The 23,540-nt window shown below is 46.3% G+C and overlaps 1 protein-coding gene across 1 annotated transcript in view; it reads right to left on the minus strand.

Annotated features, from left to right (window-relative positions):
• The window catches only part of TAF6L (TATA-box binding protein associated factor 6 like), a 64,141-nt gene that overhangs the window by 7,513 nt on the left and 33,088 nt on the right, over positions 1–23,540 (minus strand). The window contains exons 8-10 of the mRNA XM_069965419.1: positions 12,743–12,960; positions 11,623–11,755; positions 11,401–11,529 (exon numbers count right to left, since the gene is read on the minus strand). Coding sequence (XP_069821520.1) covers positions 11,401–11,529; positions 11,623–11,755; positions 12,743–12,960 — 480 coding nt within the window. The remainder of the gene's footprint in view (positions 1–11,400; positions 11,530–11,622; positions 11,756–12,742; positions 12,961–23,540) is intronic.

Below are 23,540 nucleotides of genomic sequence, written 5' to 3' on the forward strand. Positions count from 1 at the left end.
ATAGGGTTTTGCTGGCCTTGAGAGAATTCTGGGTGTCTCCAAAGTTCCATATGCGCACTAACCAGAAATGGGAGACCCAGAAGTTTCCGACTATGTTGCCAGGCCTTAACCGTATCCCTCAAGAGAAGGCTTTGTTTAACCATAGCAGGTAAGGCCCCATATTTTGTATGGAGTAAACTGTTCAATGACCAAGGAGCTACCAATTGGGATTCTAGATCATAATTAGAGTAAGAGCTTGTACATTTCACCCAATCTATCCCATGCCGTAGCATGCAGGCCAAATTGTAAAGACGTACATCAGGGAAGTTAAAGAGTCACTGTCGTATTTTTTTTTTTTTTGCAGAAATCAATAGTCCAGGCGATTTTAAGAAACTTTGTAATTGGGTTTATTAGCCAAATCTGCCATTATCTGCATGTAAAAAGCCTTTTCCCAGGTCCCCCCCCTCCTTCCTCTTTTTCATCCACTCTGAAAAATCTGAAAATTGTGACTTGTTGCAGGAGACGTACCCTGTCTGCTCTAGGGAGAGGGGAGGGGGGAGGAGGAAGGAGGGAGTTAGCCGGCAGCAGAAAGCAGATAACAGAGGATTACAGGCACGGAGCTGGGTGACAGCTGTAATCTGAGCTCAGACAGGTCACTGGTGACTGTCACAGGAGATATCCCGTGAGGGATTTGTAGATTAACTCTTTGTTGTCCTGTTTTGGTCTTTTCTTTAGCTCTCTCCATAGGAGAACAATGAAGACAGGGGGGAGAGCTTCAAACTGCTTTTTCATGATAAAAATGCATTTTTCGGATAATAAACCCAATTACAAAGTTTCTTAAAATCGCCTGGACTATTGATTTCTGCAAAAAAAAAATTCACGACAGTGACACTTTAAGGCCTCCCTTTTCTTTGGGAAGAGTTAGTTTTTTCTGTGATATTCGTGTTTTTTTCGAGGCCCATATGAAAGAGCTGAACGCCTTGGACAGTAATGTAACATCGGTATGTTTAAGAAGTAGCGGGACTGTCTGCAACGGGTACAAGAGTTTAGCAAAGCCCATCATTTTCAACAAAGAAACACATGCCAATAACGAGAGTGGTAGTTTTGACCATTTCTGAAGATCTTCGTGGATTTTCCTAATTATTGAGGGAAAGTTCATAGTGTAGAGGGAGCCCGCTTCCCTACCTACCTTAATTCCTAAATAAGTAATTGAGGAAGATGCTCACTTAAAGGAGAAGTCCGGCCAAAATTAATTTTTGATATGTTGTTACTTATGAAAAGTTATACAAATTTCTAATGTACATTAATTATGGGAAATGCACATATAGAGCTATTTCCCTTAATTTAGTAGATCAGGAAGTGTTAGAAATATCTCTGAAGAAGTGACGTCACGACCCAGGGTGTAATTCCTATGGAGTGTCCAGCAGGGGGCGCTCTCTATATAGAAGTCTATGGGACTTTATTGTTTCTATGGGTTTCTATGTAATGTAATGTAATGTAGTGTACAGTGCTTTATTGAATGAATACATCTATGGAATACTTTGGGGAGCAAGTGTCCTTGCTCCCCAAAGTATTGCATAAATGTATTCATTCAATACATTCAATACACAGTAAGCCTGCCGATCCGCCGAATTTCCGCCGCATTCCCGCCGATCCGCCACACGCTGATCCGCCGCATTCCCGCCGATCCGGACCATATACATTGAACTACAGCTCCCATCATCTGCTTCTAGTATGAACAGGTGATGGGAGCTGTAGTTGGGTAATGGATATGACATGCCGCCGGGCGCAGGGGGGAGCCGCTCAGTACACAGGAGCGCTCCCCCCTCCTCCTCCTTCCGTGATAACTTCCGCCTATACCAATGCTGACTCCCTGCCTGGCCGCCGCTCTCCGCTCTCCCCCCCATACATACCGGCTCCCGATGCATCCTGGTGTCCGCGCTGATGCCGGGAGTCGGTATATGTGAGCGGAGAGCGGCGGCCAGGCAGGGAGTCAGCATTGGTATAGGCGGAAGTTATCACGGAAGGAGGAGGAGGAGGGGGGAGAGCTGCTGTGTACTGAGCGGCTCCCCCCTGCGCCCGGCGGCATGTCATATCCATTACCCAGCTACAGCTCCCATCACCTGTTCATACTAGAAGCAGATGATGGGAGCTGTAGTTCAATGTATATGGTCCGGATCGGCGGGAATGCGGCGGATCAGCGTGTGGCGGATCGGCGGGAATGCGGCGGAAATTCGGCGGATCGGCAGGCTTACTGTGTATTGAATGTATTGAATGAATACATTTATGCAATACTTGCTCCCCAAAGTATTCCATAGATGTATTCATTCAATAAAGCACTGTACACTACATTACATTACATTACATAGAAACCCATAGAAACAATAAAGTCCCATAGACTTCTATATAGAGAGCGCCCCCTGCTGGACACTCCATAGGAATTACACCCTGGGTCGTGACGTCACTTCTTCAGAGATATTTCTAACACTTCCTGATCTACTAAATCAAGGGAAATAGCAGTATATGTGCATTTCCCATAATTAATGTACATTAGAAATTTGTATAACTTTTCATAAGTAACAACATATCAAAAATTAATTTTGGCCGGACTTCTCCTTTAACTGACAGGTTTCTGGTAGGTGCCGACCCGGCCAACAACCTGGAGGACAGGGACAATATTTCGCTTTTGTCAACATTGACTTTAAAGCCAGAATGACTACCAAATTGTTCTAAATATCTGAGCACCTTGTCCGTGTCCCTCATGTAGTCGTCCAGGAAAACGAGAAGATCGTCAGCAAATAGAGCCACACGTACCTCACCTGCACCTATCCTCACTCCCGCTATGTCTGAAGCCATTTGCAGTCTTCTAGAGAGGGGCTCTATAGCCAAGTTGAAAAGTAATGGGGACAGCGGGCACCCCTGGCGTGTTCCCCGGAAAAGGGGAAAGGATGGAGAAAGGAAGCCAGAGATACTGGGGGAGATATATCAAACATGGTGTAAAGTGAAACTGGCTCAGTTGCCCCTAGCAACCAATCAGATCCCACCTTTTATTTTCTCAAGAGTCTGTGAGGAATGAAAGGAGGAATCTGATTGGTTGCTAGGGGCAACTGAGCCAGTTTCACCTTACACCATGTTTGATAAATCTCCCACATGGATTCACTTTTTTTAAATTCATGACTGCTGCCCTGCCCTTAATGAAGCCTACTTGGGCTGTTGATATAAGTTCCGGCATAACCAGAGATAACCGATCTGCCATAACCTTAGAGATTATTTTTAAATCTAAGTTCAATAAAGATACAGGGCGATAAGATCCCGGCAGTTTGGGGTCCTTGCCTGGTTTTAAAAGCACCTTAATGTGTGCTGTATTAGATGAGCCAGGTATCGGGGTGCCTTCTAGATAGGTTTTGTAGAGTGCCAGCAAGGTAGGGGAAATTTCCTGGTTGAGGATTTTATAAAAATCCATCAGGACCTGGTGCCTTGTGAGATTTTAGGTGTTTAATGACCCTTGATAATTCTTCTAGTGACAGCGGGGAGTTAAGAAAGGAAACTTGTTCCTCTGACAGGGAGGGCAGATTGCAGTTCAACCAGGAGGCCTTGTTCCCATCAGGGGGAGAGTTGGGATCGGTATAGAGATTTTGATAAAAACCTTGGAGGATAGATACTACTTCTTTGGGATGGCTATGTATTGTTCCCCTTGTGTCTTGTAGTGCTGTAATACGTTGTAGAGGAAGGGGGCCCTTAGCAAATCTGGCCAAGATACGGCCTGCCTTATTGCAGTATCTAAAAAGAAGAGCATCAAAGTATGATCTGTTCAGTGCCTCCTTCCTCTCCATCCATTGTTCATAGTCAGTACGTGTCTGTTGCCAATTTTTCCTTGTTCGTTCGGATGGGGCTGTCTGAAAGTGAGTGTATGCCTCCCTAAGTGCTGTGCTATATTTGCTGATGTTAACCGCAAGCTTTTTCTGGAGCGAGTATTTATATGCCATAATACGGCCCCGCAAAACAGATTTTGATGCATCCCAGAATAACTGGGGTTGGTCAGCGTGGGACACATTATGGGTAGTGTACTCCATCCACCAGCCTTTGAGTAAAACTTTAAATTCAACGTCCTTAGCCAACCTAATCGGGAACCTCCAGAGAAAATCACTACCACGAGGCATATCTGTTACAAAAGTACTTAGCAGGGGAACATGGTCAGAGATGACCAGTTCCTCTATAGTGTGGAACAGTAGTTTGGGTGGGGGGCTGCTTTTAACTATTTTCATGTCTGTAGTGGGTCTGTATCTTGCCATTGTGGTGAGCTGTTGTATTTTTCTGTGTTTTTGAGTGTTTGCAATTTTAGCCATAGCAACCTGCCTAGTGAATGGTGTTCTAGGAGAGCTGACTAAATTTGTCTTTTTTTTTTCTGTGTTCCAAATAGGGGTCGTGCACTCCACCCGTCCCACTCAGTTGATGTAATTTTGCCGGTATAAGATGGATCTTGCATGCCCAGAGCATAGGCGTATTACATGCCATGGAGAGACCATAGTAAAGTGTAAGGTCTGCCCCGTCATGAGGCCACTTTATCGTGGTTTACACTGTTTGCAAATGGTAACCAAGAGCCTCATTATTTTTGTAGGTATTTTTTAAAGCAGTTGTTTTTAACTATTTTCATGTCTGTAGAGGGTCTGTATCTTGCTATTGGGGTGAGCTGTTGCATTTTTCTGTGTTTTTGTGTGTTTGCAATTTAAGCCATAGCAACCTGCTCTTGCCTAGTGTGAATGGTGTTCTAGGAGAGCTGACCAAATTTGTCTTTTTTTTCTGTGTTTAAAAGAGCTAGGTTTGCATTAAAAATAATGTCCGTCTTTCAAAACAGCCGTCATTATGCAAATAACATCCGTTATTAAAAAAAATAATGGATGTTGTTATGAAAGAGGGCCATCATTTTAACATAGTGGGAACCTAGCCCTAAAGTGTAACATTTTGTAAAATATGCCTACAAATTCTTGTTTGTGGCTAAAAGGAGATCCAATCCGCACCTGGATGGACACATTACCTCCTTAAAGTTAAAAGAAACCTTTCACCCCGGCACTCAGGGCAGAAGTGCCGCTCCAGAAGCTGGTCCCACCGCCCAACGATCTGCGTACGCAATATGTAAATGACCAGAGAGGAGTCCGACATCCATAGGAAATCACTACTGCAGTGATTTCCTATGGACGTTGGACTCATCTCTTGTCACCTACATAACACATGTGCAGACCGCTGGGCGGCGATTTCTCTGTGACGGGACCGGATTCTGAAGCGGGACTTGCAGGATGGGGTAAGTATCCAGGGCTCTACCCCAGGTGCTGGGGTGAAAGGTTTCCTTTAAGTTCAAGATGTGCAGAGTTCATACATCCCACCTAATTCTGTCCACATGCAAACATGTAAAGCCAAAGAAACCAAAAAGCTTTGTGACATAGATGCAAGTATACTTTAGAGTCATAGTGCAAACAATAGACCTGAACAGATGCAGAGGGTGATGAGTGATAAAAAAAGTTGTTCAACTATTGACAGCATTATCAAACTGCATTCTGTTAGACCCGTCATTTAGATGAAGAGGAGTGGGCTAAACAGTTTTGTATTCTCCTGCCTCACCTCACCTCCTCCTTTGTTTATGGCCAAGAAAGCCACCGCGATGATACGGATTGACCCGTCAACCTACCCTTGCTACGTGGAAGCAACTATTAACTCCTTCAGGGCGATCCGATACCAGGCCATCCTCTGTGCTAGCAATTTAATAATTTAAATGCCGTTAAATGGCATTTCATAGGTGGCACTGGTGGTCTAGTGGCTGGATCGCCCCCAGCCCCCTCCCCCCGAGATCACAGGGAGCCGATCCGTTATACAAGCAGCCCGCGTTGGGCCGACTGTATTCAGCGATTGTTAGAGGCTGCGTTCACCTGAACTATTAAATTATTACATTCCTGATCACGCACAGTACTTGGTGTAAGCACAAAGACCCGCAAAATTGCTGATTTTTTATCACATCCTAGAGAAACTTGAATAAAAAGTGATCAAAATGTCACATATAAGCAAGTGTGGTACCGATAAAAAGTACAGATCATGGCGCAAAAAATGACAGTCAGCCCTTTAGACCAAAAAATAAAAGCATTATAAGAGCTAGGGCTGGGCGATATTGACCTAAATCAATATCGCGGTTTATCGCACATGTAGCCGCGGTAACGATAATTCAACGATAATTATGACACGCCCCTTTTTGCAAACCACACCCACTTGCCGTGCCAAACTGACGACATTTTGATTAAAAAAAGTAAAAAAGAACTCACTGAGCAGCAACCCGTGGTTAGTCTATTATCATTATTATTAGTCATTATTAGGGGACCTGGACATGTATATACAGGTATACAGCCTCTACAGGATGTGTATACACAGGGGGTCACATAGGGATTGTTGTGTATGACTATACGGGGGTGGGAGGGGGGGGTGGCTAGGGGTGTATTACTATACAGGAGGTACATAGGGATGGGGGTACGGGTCTATACATGGGAGTGCATATGGATAGAGATGTATGACTATACAGGGGGGGATAGGGGATGTATGACTATACAGGGGGGGCATAGGGATAAGGGTGTATGACTATACAGGGGGGGCACATAGGGATAGGGGTGTATGACTATACAGGGGGGGCATAGGGATAGGGGTGTATGACTATACAGGAGGTACATAGGGATGGGGGTACGGGTCTATACATGGGAGTGCATATGGATAGAGATGTATGACTATACAGGGGGGGGGATAGGGATAGGGGTGTATGACTATACAGGGGGGGGGGATAGGGGTGTATGACTATACAGGGGGGGCACATAGGGATAGGGGTGTATGACTATACAGGGGGGGACGGATAGGGGTGTATGACTATACAGGGGGGGACGGATTGGGGTGTATGACTATATAGGGGGGGACGGATTGGGGTGTATGACTATATAGGGGGGGACGGATTGGGGTGTATGACTATATAGGGGGGGACGGATTGGGGTGTATGACTATATAGGGGTGTATTACTGTACAGGGAGCACAGGGAGGTGTATGCTGGGACCTGTAGTCCCCTCAGTACAGGGCTGTAACATAGGAGGAATAATGGGCTGCAGCAGGCAGGATGCCACACACAGCAATGTCTCCTATAACTTATCCTGCCTGCTGCAGCCCATTATTCCTCCTATGTTACAGTCCTGTACTGTACTACAGGAAAGCCGCTGCCAAGTGCTGCTGTGACATGGCCGCGTCCCTGCACACACAGGACAACATGTGCAGCGCTCGCCGGCCGGGTGTGTGTGTGTCCCGGACCAGTCCGATCCGATCGCCCCCACGCCCGGCCGGCGCGGCCATGTCACAGCAGCACTTGGCGGCGGCTTTCCTGTAGTCACCTCAGTGTGCAGGGACGCCGGACCGGACGGGTGGTGGGCGCTTTGGCAGGACAGGTGCGGTGGGACGGAGCCTCGGACCGGACGGGTGGGTAGGGCGGACAGGTGCGCGGACCGGACGGGCGGTCGCTTGGGGAGGGGAGGGGGGAGGGGGGAGGGGAGGGGAGGGGGGAGCATTCTCACCTGGACCCTGCTGCTGCTCCTCCACCACCTCCCGCTGATACCAGCGCTAGTGCCGGGCCGCTCGTGTGTGTGCGGGGGGCACTGACAGGACGGGCGCAGGGACACAGAAATACAAAAATACCGCAAATACCGTCCTGGCCAAGTTGAAGTCGGTTAACCGACGCCAGTGACGGTATCGGTATTTTTGCGGTATACCGCCCAGCCCTAATAAGAGCAATTATTATTATAGAGCAACTTTAAACACATTTAGTTTTTTTTAAAAAAAAGGTTTTAATTTTTTAAAGGCAATAAATCAAAACAAAATATCATTGTAATCCAACTGCTTTGAGGAACATAGATAACACACAGCACATGGCATAAACGTAAAACGCCCAGAAAATAAAAAAAAATAGCTTTTCTTTTTAATTTCCCATCATAAAGTATGTCACTACAACGCACAATTGGTGTTGCAAAAAATATGTGCTGAATAAATTAAAGCACTATGGGCGACATGTATCATCCGGCGTACGGATGATTCTCGGCGGAAAGTGCCGATTTGCGTATTTTTTTATTCGCAAATGGCCGATTTGTGAATAAAATATTCGCATATCGGCACTTTCCGCCGAGTACGCCGGGGGCGGGGAGGGGGTGTGGAGGGGGCGTTACGGGGGGCGCGGACTCAGAGTCCGCGCGATTTATCATTTTTTCCGCACAAAGATACGCCGAAATCCTACTCCACCTTTCAGGTGGCGTAGGTTTTCGGCTGTGCGCACCGACGCGCACGGGATTTATGTAGAGGCAGTCCGCCTCTACATAAATCTCCGTAGCGCCGGAGATGCGGGGACATTTATAAGTCCGGCGTAAAAAACGCCAGACTTAATAAATGTCCCCCTATGTGTTTTTTAAACACGAGGAGGAAAAATTAAAATTGTCTGTGAGATGAAGTGGTTATATGGAATCATACCTTATGAGAAAGCTGTTTATTTTATGTCCAAAAAAGTTTGGGACATTTAAAATTAAACTCCACTTATTGCTTCAACTACTTTTATGTGATGACAACTGTAGACATAAGAAATGTGGTGTAGACTCTGTAGTCAGGGGCGCCGCAATCATGAGGCGACCTGAGTCGTCTGCCTCAGGCGGCGCCACCAGCTGTCTTCATGGGGGCGGCATTCAGTGGCAGATTATAATATGAGCGGTTCGGGCGGCCGCCCACATTATAATCCGCCACTGATTGTACCATGTACCGGAGTCCCCCCGCGCCCGGACAGCATCTGTAATGAGATGCTGTGAGCGGGGGAGACTGTATTCATAAGCGCCGCGCTGTAATGAATCAGCCGCGCGGTGCTGTTACTACAGCGCGGCGCTTATGAATACAGTCTCCCCCGCTCACAGCATCTCATTACAGATGCTGTCCGGGCGTGGGGGGACTCCGGTAAATGCATTCCACGTCCGTGATCCGTCAGGATCACGGAACGTGGGAATGCAGCCTTAGTCCCCCGGCTGATGTGCGGCTGCCGGAGGTGTCCCATCCTGTCTCCGGCAGCGCGCGCATCAGAGAGATCCCCGTGCGCCGGAAGTCACAGCCACAGGCACACGGGGAGCTCTCTGATGCGCGCGCTGCCGGGAACAGGACGGGACACCCCGGGCAGCCGCACATCAGCCGGGACCAGACCAGAGAGGCTCGACGGGGGAACGGATGGCAGGTGAGTTGTGTGCTGTTTTTTGTTTTTGTTTTATCTGCTGAGGGGGACCATCTATAAGGTAGGGGGGGAAGGGGACCATCTATAAGGGAGGGGGGAAAGAGGGGGACGATCTATAAGGTAGGGGGGGAAGAGGGGGACGATCTATAAGGTAGGGGGGGAAGAGGGGGACGATCTATAAGGGGGGACCATCTATAAGGGAGGGGGAGAGGGAAGAGGGGGACGATCTATAAGGGGGGACCATCTATAAGGGAGGGGGAGAGGGAAGAGGGGGACCATCTATAGGGGGGGAAGGGGACCATCTATAAGGGAGGGGGGAAAGAGGGGGACCATCTATAAGGGAGGGGGAGAGGGAAGAGGGGGACCATCTATGGGGGGGGAAGGGGACCATCTATAAGGGAGGGGGGAAAGAGGGGGACCATCTATAAGGGAGGGGGAGAGGGAAGAGGGGGACCATCTATGGGGGGGGAAGGGGACCATCTATAAGGGAGGGGGGAAAGAGGGGGACCATCTATAAGGGAGGGGGAGAGGGAAGAGGGGGACCATCTATTGGGGGGGAAGGGGACCATCTATAAGGGAGGGGGGAAAGAGGGGGACCATCTATAAGGGAGGGGGAGAGGGAAGAGGGGGACCATCTATAGGGGGGGGAAGGGGACCATCTATAAGGGAGGGGGGAAAGAGGGGGACCATCTATAAGGGGGGGACCATCTATAAGGGAGGGGGGAAAGAGGGGGACCATCTATAAGGGAGGGGCGGGAGGGGGACTGTCTATAAGGGGGGGGGGGAGAGGGGGACCATCTATAAGGGAGGGGGAAAGAGGGGGACCATCTATAAGGGGGCATCTATAAGGGAGGGGGGAGAGGGGGACCATGTATAAGGGGGGGAGGGGGACCATCTATAAGGGAGAGGGGACCATCTATAAGGGGGGGGAAGAGGGGGACCATCTATAAGGGGGGGGGAGAGGGGGACCATCTATAAGGGGGGGGGGAGAGGGAAGAGGGGGACCATCTATAAGGGGGGGGAGAGGGGGACCATCTATAAGGGGGGGGAGAGAGGGAAGAGGGGGACCATCTATAAGGGAGGGGAAAGAGGGGGACCATCTATAAGGGAGGGGGGAGAGGGGGACCATCTATAAGGGAGGGGGGAGAGGGGGACCATCTATAAGGGAGGGGGGAGAGGGGGACCATCTATAAGGGGGGGGGGGACCATCTATAAGGGGGGGAAGAGGGGGACCATCTATAAGGGGGGAAGAGGGGGACCATCTCCTAAAAGATCAGCACCCTCCTCTCCTGACATCCTCTGTGCTGCTGGGACTTCTCCTATAGGATTAGCACCCTCCTCTCCTGACATCCTCTGTGCTGCTGGGACCTCTCCTATAGGATTAGCCCCCTCCTCTCCTGACATCCTCTGTGCTGCTGGGACCTCTCCTATAGGATTAGCCCCCTCCTCTCCTGACATCCTCTGTGCTGCTGGGACCTCTCCTATAAAGTCAGCCCCCTCCTCTCCTGACATCCTCTGTGCAGAAAGGGACCAAACATTATGTTTATTGGGGACAGCAGTGGATTATAATGTGGGCGGATTGACGGAGGGGGGGGGGGGCGTCATTCTATAGTTCGCCTCGGGCAGCAGAGAGGCTAGAATCACCCCTGTCTGTAGTAAATACTTATCCATGGACTACCAGGTGGATGGGAATCTCTAAATGGTGACCTGCGTGTGTTATGTATTAGTTTGATGTTCACTATTAGACAGGATTTTACATATACACACACCTGTAAAAAGTAACTGAAAGTAGTATCTCAAACAGTTGCCATGCTGTTTAAGGCTATGTTCACACAACGTTAAAACACCGGCCGCAGAAAACTGACTAGGGATCCGGGCCGGAGTGTATACTATGTGTATAAACTCCGTCCGGGATTCCTTAGAAGGCAGCACTATGTTGTTACAACAGCCGTGATTACTACAGTACTTACGTAATGTGAACATAGCCTTATACTTTATGTCATTCTTATATGAACACTTTTCTAAAAAAAAAAAAAAAGCAGCTAGGGGTCCAGAAAAGCCCCCCTCAGGCCTTTCACTGTAGTACAGCTCGTACATCTTTCCAAAGGCAGAACGGTATTGTAGCAGTCAGACAATAGTAACAGTACACTTACCAGGATGGCTCCATAGACTTTATGACCATCAGCCTTGACCTGTGCATTGGACATAGAGTGATCATCTAGCACTGTTTGCAGTCCAGCCCAGTAAGTTGGAAGCAAAGGATACAACACTTGTTCCACTGCCTGAATGACAGAAAATATGGTTGAAGCTGTGACTAGTTTGTTCTCTTACTTTTATATTATACAAATATCATAAGCTACGCCTGAATCACTTACCTTCCAGCCTAGGGCATGAAGACCAACAACAGCACCATAATGGGAACAGAGCGGGCGGACTGGGTCACCCAAAACTTTCTGCAGAGACTGCAAAACCTGTATATACAGTGACCCTTCCAAGTCCCGATGTGTCCTGAAGAGTAGAAAATTTTAGCCGACTAGGATTTATAGACAAAGCAAAAGCTACATACACACAGTTGTTGTTGATGGAAGTAGTCATTTAGGGCCGTATTAGCCAGCCAATAATTAATGTAAACAAGCGCCGATCTACTAGATCAGCGCATGTTTACTGACCCTATTACACGGCTTGACTATCGTGCAGCAAGGGCTGCATAGACATCATTAGTGATGTCCATGCAGCCCTTGCCTTTAGTGTAAAATAATACGATTCATACATACCTGATCACGCTGCCCAGTGCCACAGCTGCTGCGAGAACTGCAGAGCCAGCCTCTGAAGTGACAGGCTTTGAAGTTCCAGTGGCGGCTGTGAGCAGTAAGCAGAAGCCAGGAAGATACTGGGAAACGGGCAGAAGCACCAGAAAGCGGGTTTAGGTATGTATAAACTTTATTAATCTTTTTACACATTCTTTAGCCGTGCATCGCTATTACACATTACACAATGCTCGATCAGCAACTGGCAATTTTAGGTCAGGCCCAAAAGACATAATCAGCCAATGATCATCGTCATCAGCCGATCTTTGATTTTGTAACAGAGAGCTATGATCTGCCGAATCGCCCTCAGCAGATTATCGCTCTGTGTTGGTGCCTTTCAGTTTACCTCCATTGTTCACCATACTATTAAAGGTTCTTGAGCGGTATAAAAATGGTCTTATAATTAATGTATTTTCCTATATTTGTACTCAATTTTTAAATCTGGCACAGTTGTTCACAGCTTTGTTCTTAACTCAGTTCACAATGACCTTAAAGACAAATGCATAAATGTGTACCACTGCACTATTTACGCAGTGACCATTAAAGAAACACATCCTACAGTGAGATCCAAATAGCGCAGTACGACCGGAATGAAGCCGCACCGCAGGTCCCAGAGGCAGGACTTGCATCTATCAGGCTTTAAAGGCCTACCCACATGGAAATACTTCTTTACATTTTTATTTCTCACCATATGCAGCTCAGTATTCCTGCTCCATAGTCTCTCAAAGTCCAGTGATCATTGAGGGGGTTTATGGATGCGGCAAGTGGCTCTGTTACACAGTACAATACACTTTGCATAAGGCTGCATCCATAACTACCCAAATACAAATAGGGATTTGACAGCAGAGACCGGACCAGCTGCAAGAGACGACTCAACTGCTCCAGATCATGACTCACAGACTTGACCTAGACAAAAGGAAAAGAAAGGTGTAATGCGGTGCAAAGGAATATTTAGGGCAGGTTTCTTCTGTTATACATGAGCATTTTGTCACGTCTCATAGTTTTGTATAATCATCAAAACCTGCTTTTAGGGTGGGTTCACATATAACAGATCCGCAGTGGATTTCAAGCTGCAAATTTGCTGCAAAATCCGCTGCAGATCCTTAACTGCGATTTTGAAGGAGATTCCATACACGGGTCCGGCGTCCTGCTCTCCCGCCCGGCCAATCAGTGGATGCGGCTGGGCAACACACTGATTGGCCGGACAGGAGAGCAGGACGCCGGACCCGTGCAGCAAGGACATGTAAAGTATGCTTACAGCGGGGGAGCAGAAGGGGTTAAGGGCGGTATAATTACATACTACCTGCGGTCGTTTAGACCGCAGCAAGTATGTAGTGTATGGGAACTGCTAGGACCTGCCGGGCTCGCAGCGAGAATCTTGCTGCGAGCCCGCCCGTGTGAATATACCCTCAAAGGGGTTTTCCAGTGCTTCAAAAACATGGCCACTTTCTGCAGAGACAGCACCACTTTTGTCTCCAGATCAGGTGTGGTTTGCGATTAAGCTCCAGTCATTTCAATGGAACTAAGTTGAAAAACTCCACCCAAGCTGGAGGTGCTATATCTGCAGAAAGTGGCCATGTTTTTGTAGCACTGGATAACCCCTTTAAGGATCCGCAGCGGATTTTGCTGCAAATTCACAGCGTAAAATCCACTGCGGATCCGTTATGTGTGAACCCACCCTTAAATCGGTTTTGCAGAAAACAAAACCTTTAGAACATCAATTGGTTTAAAAAAAATAAATCTATTGGAGGAATTTATCACTACTTTAAGAGTTATTAAGTCTCAGTTTTAAAGCGACTCTGCGCCCACAATCTGCCCCCCCCCCCCCCCAAACCGCTTGTACCGTGGGATAGCTGCTTTTAATCCAAGATCTGTCCCTGGGTCCGTTTAGCAGGTGATGCAGTTATTGTCCTAAAAACAACTTTTAAACTTGCAGCCCTATGTCAAATAGGCGTGGCCTAGAGTTCCCATGCCCTAGGATTGCGACGCCCCTCCGTCCCTCCTCCTCATTAGGAATGCCCCTAGAACAATTTCTCCTATTCATCTCTCGTCTGAACACTGCACATGTGCTGGATCGTTAAGGCCCATGTGCAGTGTTAAGACAGGTGATGAATAGGAGAAATCCAGCCTGGGGCATTCCTAATGGTGAGGAGGGTAGGGAGGAGGGACAGAGAGGCGGTGCAGGCCTAGGGCACAGACACTCTAGGCCACGACAATTTGACACAGGGCTGCAAGTTTAAAAGTAGTTTGTTTTTTTTTTAAGCACAATAACTGCACCATCTGCCGAACAGACCCCAGGACAGATCTTAGATTCAAAGCAACTATCCGACAGTACAAACGGTTTGGGGGAGGAAGGGGTGTCAGATTGTGGGTACAGAGTGGCATTAAGAATAACCTAGTTACACAGGGGCACACATGGACAAAAAAAAAAATAAGTCTGATAAGATATACAAGCTAAATGTAGGTGGTACTCTTCCATACAAATTACCGCTAACTTCTATGGGCCCTATTACATGGAAAGATTATCGTGCAAAAAATTGTTATAGCGTTCAAATTTAAAGGGCAACTCCATCGAAATAAAAATTCTTTCAAATCAACTGATTTCAGAAAGTGCCAGAGATTTGTAATTTACTTTTATTAAAAAATCTCAAGTCTTCCAGTACGTATCAGCTGCCCTACATATCTATGTCTATGACATACAGCTGCTAATAAGTACTGGAAGACTTGAGATTTTTTAACCCCTTCCCGCACTAGGGCGTAACTGTACGTCCTGATGCAGGAGGGGGAGTTCTGAACCGCCGCGATCCCGGGTGCCATGTGTAGCCTGGGACCGCGGCTATTAATGGGAGCAGTCTGATCGCCACGCCCGTTAATTATACTTTTAAATGCTGCTGTCAAAACTGACAGCTGCATTTAAAAGTATTACTGGCCCTTATTCCCTGGTGTCTAGTGGGGGATCCCCCCGCCGCGATGCAATTGCGGAGGGGAGATCCCTTTTGTTTACCGAGCCAGGGCTCAGCGTCGCTCTGACGCTGATCCCGACTCGGCATTCGATTCCTCTGGTCTGCTGCACAACAGAGTAATACAGTAATGATCTGATCGATCATCGCTGTATAAAGTATACTGCAGTGATGTCTATGGGAGATCACTGCAGTAATACTGAAAGTCCCCCAGTGTACAGTAAAAAAAAAAAAAAGAAAAAAGAAAAAAAAAAGTGTATTAATAAAAAATACCCTCCCCTAATAAAAGTCTGAATCACCCCCCTTTTCCCATTTTATAAATAAAAATAAATAAACATTTGGTACTGTCGCGTGCGTAATCGAACTATTAAATTATCACATTCCTGATTTCGCACAGCAAACGGCGAAAGCGCAAAAACCCGCCAAAATGCAAAATTGCGCATTTTTTGTTACAACAAATCCAGAAAAATTGTAATAAAAAGTGATCAAAAAGTCACATATACGCAAGTAAGCTACCAAAGAATAAAAGCGTTATAAGGCTGGGAATAGAGTAATTTTAAACACATTTAGTTTTTTTTTTAAAAGGTTTTAATTTTTTAAAAGCTGTCAGATAAAATAACATTCATACAAGTTACATATCATTGTAATCGTAGTGACTTGAGGAACATGCATAACATGTCAGTTTTACCATAGGGCGATTGGCTTAAACACAAAGCCCCCCAAAATTAAAACAAATTCCTTTTTTTTTTTTTCCTTCAATTTCACTGCACAAATAATTTTTTTCTGGTTTCACAGAATATTATATGGAAAAATTAAGTCTGCCATTGCAAAGTACAATTAGTCGCGCAAAAAACAAAGGCTCATGTGGGTCTGTAGGTGATAAAATGCAAGCGCTATGGCCTTTTGAACACAAGGAGTAAAAAAAGGGGTTAAAAGAAGTAAATTACAAATCTCTGGCACTTTCACCACCATAACCTTTCCGTATGTATGCAGGCAACGTTAAAACAACTAACAAATAATTAGATCTTATGTTGTTAATCGCATCTTTTGCGCAGAGCATAAAATTATCGCAAATCTTTCGGTGTATGTACACATTGTTCATTTGCAATTACAATCGTTCATATACTAGAGTATACAAATTATTATAAGCGATCATAACTAACGACTATTGTTCCATGTATTATGGTGAATGATTGCAGGTCATTCCCAAAAATAATTGTTTGCAATCGTTTCTGGTTACTCAGTGAAAACTAAAAATTGCTTTGTCTAATAAGACTCAAGGCTGAAATCAATAACTAAAACCACAAAATAGCAAGGGTGGGGGTCAACTCACATCTATATAAAGCACGTAAAAGGTTCTCATTTAGACCATGTGGTGTCTTAGATAGGAGCCTGTATATCCAGTTAGATTTCTTGCATAAAATACGTCTGTTCCAATCTCCCTGGCAGGGAGTAGGTTTGACTAGTTTAATGCATGGCTTTATTAAAATAAGCTGCGGTAAGCACGTGTCCCGACTCCCGACCATGCTTAATGTCACTAATGTGTTCTAACACTTGTCTCCACAATTTCCTGCAGGTTTTCCCTATGTAATTGTGAGGGCACGCACAGACAACTCATGAAATTAATTATATTGTATTGGATGCCTGTCTATGCAGATTCAAAGTGTTTGGTTACTTGGGTGAATCTGCAGGCTTTACACTTCCCACATCTTAAACATCAAACAGATCTATTATCTAATCAGGTTCCTTGACTTTTGAGACATACAACGTTATTAAATCATTAAAGGGGTTATCCAGCAACTTTTTTTCTTTCAAATCAACTGGTTTGATGCTACCTTTACACGGGGCGATAATTCGCCCAATCGATCGTTTAATGATTTTGAAGCAACAATTTGGTTTTTGTAACGATCAGCATTTAGACAAATAAATCGTTAGAATTGGTTTGTTAATTACTTCTATTTAAAAATCTCCAGTCTTCCAGTACTTATCAGCTGCTGTCAGGGGCGTAGCTAAAGGCTGATGGGCCCTGGTGCAAAATTTTAGCTTGGGCCCCCCCCCCCATCTCACCCGATCAGGCAAAGTCATATCTAACGTTATATCTAATTACTCTAATGTGCCACCATGTTCTAATGCACTGTCACTGCCTCCACCTCATGTACTGCACTATTGCCCCCTATAATTAATGGACTGTACGGTGTCATTGTCTAATCATTGTATTCCAATCTTTGACTCTCCAGCTGAAAAACTACAACTCTCATCATGAACTGCCAGTTGGAAACGATGGGGGTTGTAGTGCTGCAACCTGAAGAGCCGCATGCTGCAAAACTACAACTCCCATAATAAACTGTCAGCAGGGCACGATGAAGTTTGAACTTCTGCAACCTGGATAAGTCACCTGATGTCACCTGCAGTCCTATGTAACACCACAGATAACACAGTGATATCCCTCTGAGTACAGATAATGTAGTAGATGTCCTCAGCAGTCCTATGTAACACCACAGATAACACAGTGATATCTCTGAGTACAGATAATGTAGTCACCTGCAGTCCTATGTAACAGCACAGATAACACAGTGATATCTCTGAGTACAGATAATGTAGTAGTCACCTGCAGTCCTATGTAACAGCACAGATAACACAGTGATATCCCTCTGAGTACAGATAATGTAGTAGATGTCCTCAGCAGTCCTATGTAACACCACAGATAACACAGTGATATTTCTGAGTACAGATAATGTAGTCACCTGCAGTCCTATGTAACACCACAGATAACACAGTGATATCAGAGTACAGATAATGTAGATGTCACCTGCAGTCCACTTTTCTCCTCAGTGGTGTAAGTGGTTCCCGCAGGGTTGAGGCTCCTCCCTCACCGGATCACAACATTGCTGTACTCTCTGATGTTACTTGCCGGCTGTACAGTGATGTCATCTGACCTGGGGGAGGGGCCTCAACGCTGAGGAGAGGTGGATTGCAGCACAAGCTGGAGCTCAAAGCCATAAAGGTACGGCCATAGGACACAGCTTGGGCCGCCAACGCAGATGTCTGAAGAAGGGGGTGCTGGTACTTGGCCCAATCAGATGACAGCATGTGCCAGCAGGCGCAGCGGGACAGTCTAGTGCAGTGCTTCCCAACCTTTTCCACCTCGGGGCACCCCTTGGAAAAAAAATTAGCTCGGGGCACCCCTACTAAATGATGTTCTATAAAATAAGAAAACTGTCATACAGTGACTCACAGGTGACGTCTTCTTTGATCTGAGGCGTCACTTTCCCTTTCCCTCTCCATCCAGTCCAGTCCTCCATGATGATTCCTTCCAGATACGTTTCATCTTTTCAGAACCTGCCAGACAAACAATTTAGGCTCCGCACATTTCTAGCAACTTCCTTTCTTTTCTCCCTCCTGTAGGCTCCCAAAGTAACTGCGCTGTTTGGTGTTATGTGCAGTAAAGCGAGTAGGAATGTGGGATGCCCCATGTATGTAGGATCCCCTGCTGTGCCCCCATGAACTAATAATGCCCCCAGAGGTGCCCCCATGAACTACTAATGCCCCCAGAGGTCCCCCCATGAACTTATAATGCCCCCAGAGGTGCCCCCATGAACTAATAATGCCCCCAGAGGTGCCCCCATGAACTAATAATGCCCGCAGAGGTGCCCCCATAAACTAATAATGCCCCCAGAGGTGCCCCCATGAGCTAATAATGCCCCCAGAGGTGCCCCTAAAAAAAAACAAAAACATCCTATTCACCTAATCCACGCTGTGTGGCTGCAGGGAGCAGCTCTCCTCCTCTTCTGGCTCCATCTTGCGAGCCGCAGGGAAGGGACCTCCGGCAGGCATGATGACGTCACATCATCACACCTGCCGGAGAGGTCACGTCCCGACGTCCCATAGGCTGCTGGTATAAAGTGCCGGCAGCTTATGGGAGGGAATGCAGGAGCAGGACGCTGACAGGTCCTGCTCCTGCATTCTGCTCGCTTTAATGTTCTGCCCGTTCACTGTGCGGGCGGAACATCAAAGCGATCTGTGCATCCCGAGAAGCTGCGCGGCCGCAGCTTCTGAGGATGCTTAAAGAGACAAGTGGCAAGGGGGCCGTGCGGGCTGCTGTATGTTCTGCAGGAAGTGGTGGATTCTTTCCAGTCTGACACAGTGCTCTCTTCTGACATCTCTGTCTGAGACAGGAACTGTCCAGAGCAGAAGCAAATCCCCATAGAGAACCTCTTTTTCTCTGAACAGTTCCTGTCTCGGACAGGGGTAGCAGCAGAGAGCACTGTGTTAGACTGAAATGAATTCACCACTTCCTGCAGTACATACAGAAGTGTGCAAAACAAGAGTCCGTGGAGCCTCAGTTACAAGTCTCAAAACACGGGATAGCCAGATATCTCTAGCCTGTTGCCAACGGGGTGCCTCCATGATGGGGAGAGCACAACACCACCCTGATAAATAACCCCTTAAGTCCCACTCGGTTGCGAGTATTGGAACATAGACAGGGAAACAACATGGTGGCCCCTTTTGTCAATGTCTAACTCAAGATGCGAGTATTGCGATCATAACAAGGGCTTTACAAAGGCAGGCCTCCACCCACAGACAGCTGTTTCGGGGTATTTGCCCCTCGTCAGTGTGGGGTTAGGATTCTGGCTAGTTGGGGCAATTACAAATGGAACCAAAAAAACACAGTAATCACTGAACTCAAGGAGAACAGCGAAAAAAAATTCCAATGAAGTACTCAATCAAGAGTCTCCACTGAGGCCCCCAAAAATTTAAATATGCAAAACAAGAGTCCGTGGAGCCTCAGTACGAGTCTCAAAACACGGGATAGCCAGATATCTCTAGCCTGTTGCCAACGGGGTGCCTCCATGATGGGGAGAGCACCACACCACCCTGATAAATAACCCCTTAAGTCCCACTCGGTTGCGAGTAATTGGAACATAGACAGGGAAACAACACACAGTACATACAGAAGCTAATAAGTACTGTAAGAGTTGAGATTTTTAAATAGAAGTAAATTACAATCCTATCTAACTTTCTGACACCAGTTGATTTGAAATAAAAAATTTTTTTGCCAGAGTACCCCTTCAAGGAGAAGTCCTGCAAAACTCATAAAAGCAAGAAAGCAGGTGGGTGTGCGCGGGAAATAATAAACAAAGTAAATTTACCCATCCTTGTGCCAAGTAGCACCGCTCCTGGGACCAGCTGACAGCTACTGTTGTCCTGCAGCTCATCCAGCCGCAATGTCACGTACCCCGCTGAGTAATTGCCCGCTCAGCCAATCAGTGACTAGGGACGGGACACCCGAGTGGGCACTCGCTCAGCTAGGCCGTGACATTGCAGCTGGGAGAGCTGAGTATGTGACTTTAAGACTTTCTAAAGGTGATACTGGGGTATATAATGAATCACCCCCGAAATATTCGTATTGAGTTTTTAAAAAGGCTAGAATCTATCAAGTATCCCCCTAATTTCAAACACTTTGTTGTCATTAGTCTCTATTAGTCAGTTCAAAACGTGCATTCTTGGTGCCGGGTTCGTGGTGAGTAATTGTTCCATTGGTTGCGACTGGAAATACTGAAATGCATCCCTCAGGATGTTTTGGGATTAGCCATCTCAAGGAATCTAGTCTGTAGGATCTGAACCTCACTCTGAGATATTGCCCCCTTAGTTAACCCTTTTAGAGACAGAGGATGGTGACTTCCCCAGTGAAGGGGATTATTTGTTCATGTTAGTTTACAATATAATGAGAAAATCAATCTATTGCCTTGTCTGGAAATTGTCCCAAGAAGTTCATGGAGGTCTCCCGAATCTCATTGGTGAATGTGAAACCAATGGAGTTGACATTCAGAGTCTCCATAAACTTCTGAAAATTATTTATTGTACCAGCCCAGAGAAGGAGCACATCATCAATATAATGTGTTTTAGAATGAGATTTTAAGCACCCAGCAGATATCTCTCCCCACCAACCCAGAACAAGGGTGGCATAGGTAGGGGCACATGGGCTCCCTACTGCCGTGTTGGAGCTAGTATTTTTGGTCAAACAAAACATAATGATAAGAATATGACATAAGAATACATTTTATTAATTTTAAATCAGACTTGTTATGTTTGACCTAATGACTTCCTCTCAGATATTAATCTACTGCCTGTAGACCCTGTTGATGTGGGATCGAGCCATAGAGGGACTCTACATCGATGCCTGCCAATAACATTGTTGGTTTAAGGTCAATATATTTAATTTACTTAAAAAATCTATACTGTGCCTTTGTACTGTGCTCACTCTCTGCGTATATAGTCAATGCCGAATTCTATTGATTTAGCACACAAAGGGCGTAGACCTTTATGGATTTTTTGGCCAGGCATAAAAGATAGATGTGTCAGTAGCATATACAGATATTTCTCTTTATTGATAAATTTGTCCCATACTCCCTCCAGAATGCTCCTAAAGGCAACTCCGGCCCCAAACTTATCAGGGAGACTTCAGATTCTCTGAAAACTGTGATGTCACGAACGGGTGTGTAATTACAATGGAGTTGTTAGCAGGGGGCGCACTATATATAGAAGTCAATGAGTACCAATGACTTCTATATATAGTGCGCCCCTGCTGGACACTCCATTGGAATTACAATGGATGTGTATGTAAATGTAATATACAGTATGTTTTTTGATTGAACAGTGAAAATAAGTAATCAGGACACTCATATCTTCAGAAATTTCCTTACTTACTTTTTTTCTTTTTTTCTTTTTGCTTATGCGATTATAACAAATCTTCTATACAAAAATATAACAAAATAAATCACCCACAGTGCGCAGGATTCAGGAGTTTCAGATGTTCATGCCAAGTCTCTGGCCGGCTCCATTCCTCCTCTGAGACTCCACTCTCTTCAGATAGTATGATGACGACTGAGCGTGCACACACAGTGCGATTAGGCACATGATTTTTTAGTTTTTTCTGTTTTTGATTGAATACATTTATGGAATACTTTGGGGAGCAAGTGGTCCTTGCTCCCCAAAGTAACCCATAAATGTATTTAACCCAGTACATTTGGAGGGCACCGAGCAGGGAGGCAGAGATGTGCCTATGCATCTACCTCCCCCCTCCCTCCCTGCACGGTGCGGGCTGCTGCCACATATACACAGTACTACCCCTCCCATTATCTGCTCATAGTTAGAGCAGATAATGGAGGAGTAGTACCTGTGCTATCCCCATAACACCGCCGCCGCACAGCTGCTCCTCCACAGGGCTTCAGCATGCCCCCTCCACCTCTTCCCCTCCTAGCTAACGATTTCTAACTATCCCGCTGCTTACCGCCTCTCTCCGCCGCCGCTCTCTGCTCCCACATACCGCCTCCCGGTCCGCACTGCATGCCGGCCGGGGACAGGAAGCACCATGAGCGCCTGAGAGAGGTGGCGAGCGGCTGGATAGTTAGAAATCGTTAGCTAGGAGGGGGAGCGCCAGAGGGGGCACGCTGAAGCCCTTGTGAGGAGCAGTTGTGCGGCGGCGTTATGGGGATAGCACAGGTACTACTCCCCCATCTTCTGCTCATACTATGAGCAGAGGATGGGAGGAGTAGTACTGTGTATATGTGGCAGCAGCAGCACCGAGCAGGAAGGGAGGGGGGAGGTAGATGCATAGGCACATCTCGGCTGCCCTGCTCGGTGCCCTCCAAATGTACTGGTTAAATACATTTATGGATTACTTTGGGGAGAAAGGACACTTGCTCCCCAAAGTATTCCATAAATGTATTCATTCAAAAACATACTGTATATTACATTTACATACACATCCATTGTAATTCCAATGGAGTGTTCCAGCAGGGGCGCACTATATATAGAAGTCAATGGAACTCATTGACTTCTATATATAGTGCGCCCCCTGCTAGACACTCCATTGTAATTACACCCCCGGTTCGTGACGTCACAGTATTTCAGAGAATCTGAAGTCTCCCTGATCTACTAAATTAAGGGAAATAGCCCTATATGTGCATTTCCCATAATTAATGTACATTAGAAATTTATCTAACTTTCCATAAGTAATAACATATTAAAAAATAGTTTTGCCCGGACTTCCAGGAAGTCCGGGAAAAATAATGTAAAGATATGTTATTGCCCAACTGCACTTACTACAGCATGGAGTGTTCAGGCCTCTGTAAAGTTGGTGATGTCACGTCACGTAAACTGCTGACTCCTGCTGCTCCATAATAAGTGTCTATTAGTAATTTTCATACTTTTGTTGGGCGATAACATATCTTTACATTATTTTGCCCGGACTTCCCTTTAAAGAGGCTGTCTAGAAAAAATACTTTTTCCCCTATCCACAGGATAGGGGGAAGATAGGAGATCGCGGGAGGCCGACCTCTGCCTGCCATACCCATGGCTCTTTACATAACAGAGCAAGAAGGGCCCGATATAGAGAGTAGCAGGAGTTACAGAGATTGGATCCCTGCAATCTCCTACTTTTTCCCTATACTATTTCTGGGCAACCTCTTTAATTTCTCAACAAAGGCACAGATGGATCCTCCAAAAGTACCTGGTAACATTCAC

The sequence above is a fragment of the Dendropsophus ebraccatus genome, chromosome 4 (genome assembly GCF_027789765.1).
Source record: "Dendropsophus ebraccatus isolate aDenEbr1 chromosome 4, aDenEbr1.pat, whole genome shotgun sequence".
NCBI classification, from domain to species: domain Eukaryota; kingdom Metazoa; phylum Chordata; class Amphibia; order Anura; family Hylidae; genus Dendropsophus; species Dendropsophus ebraccatus.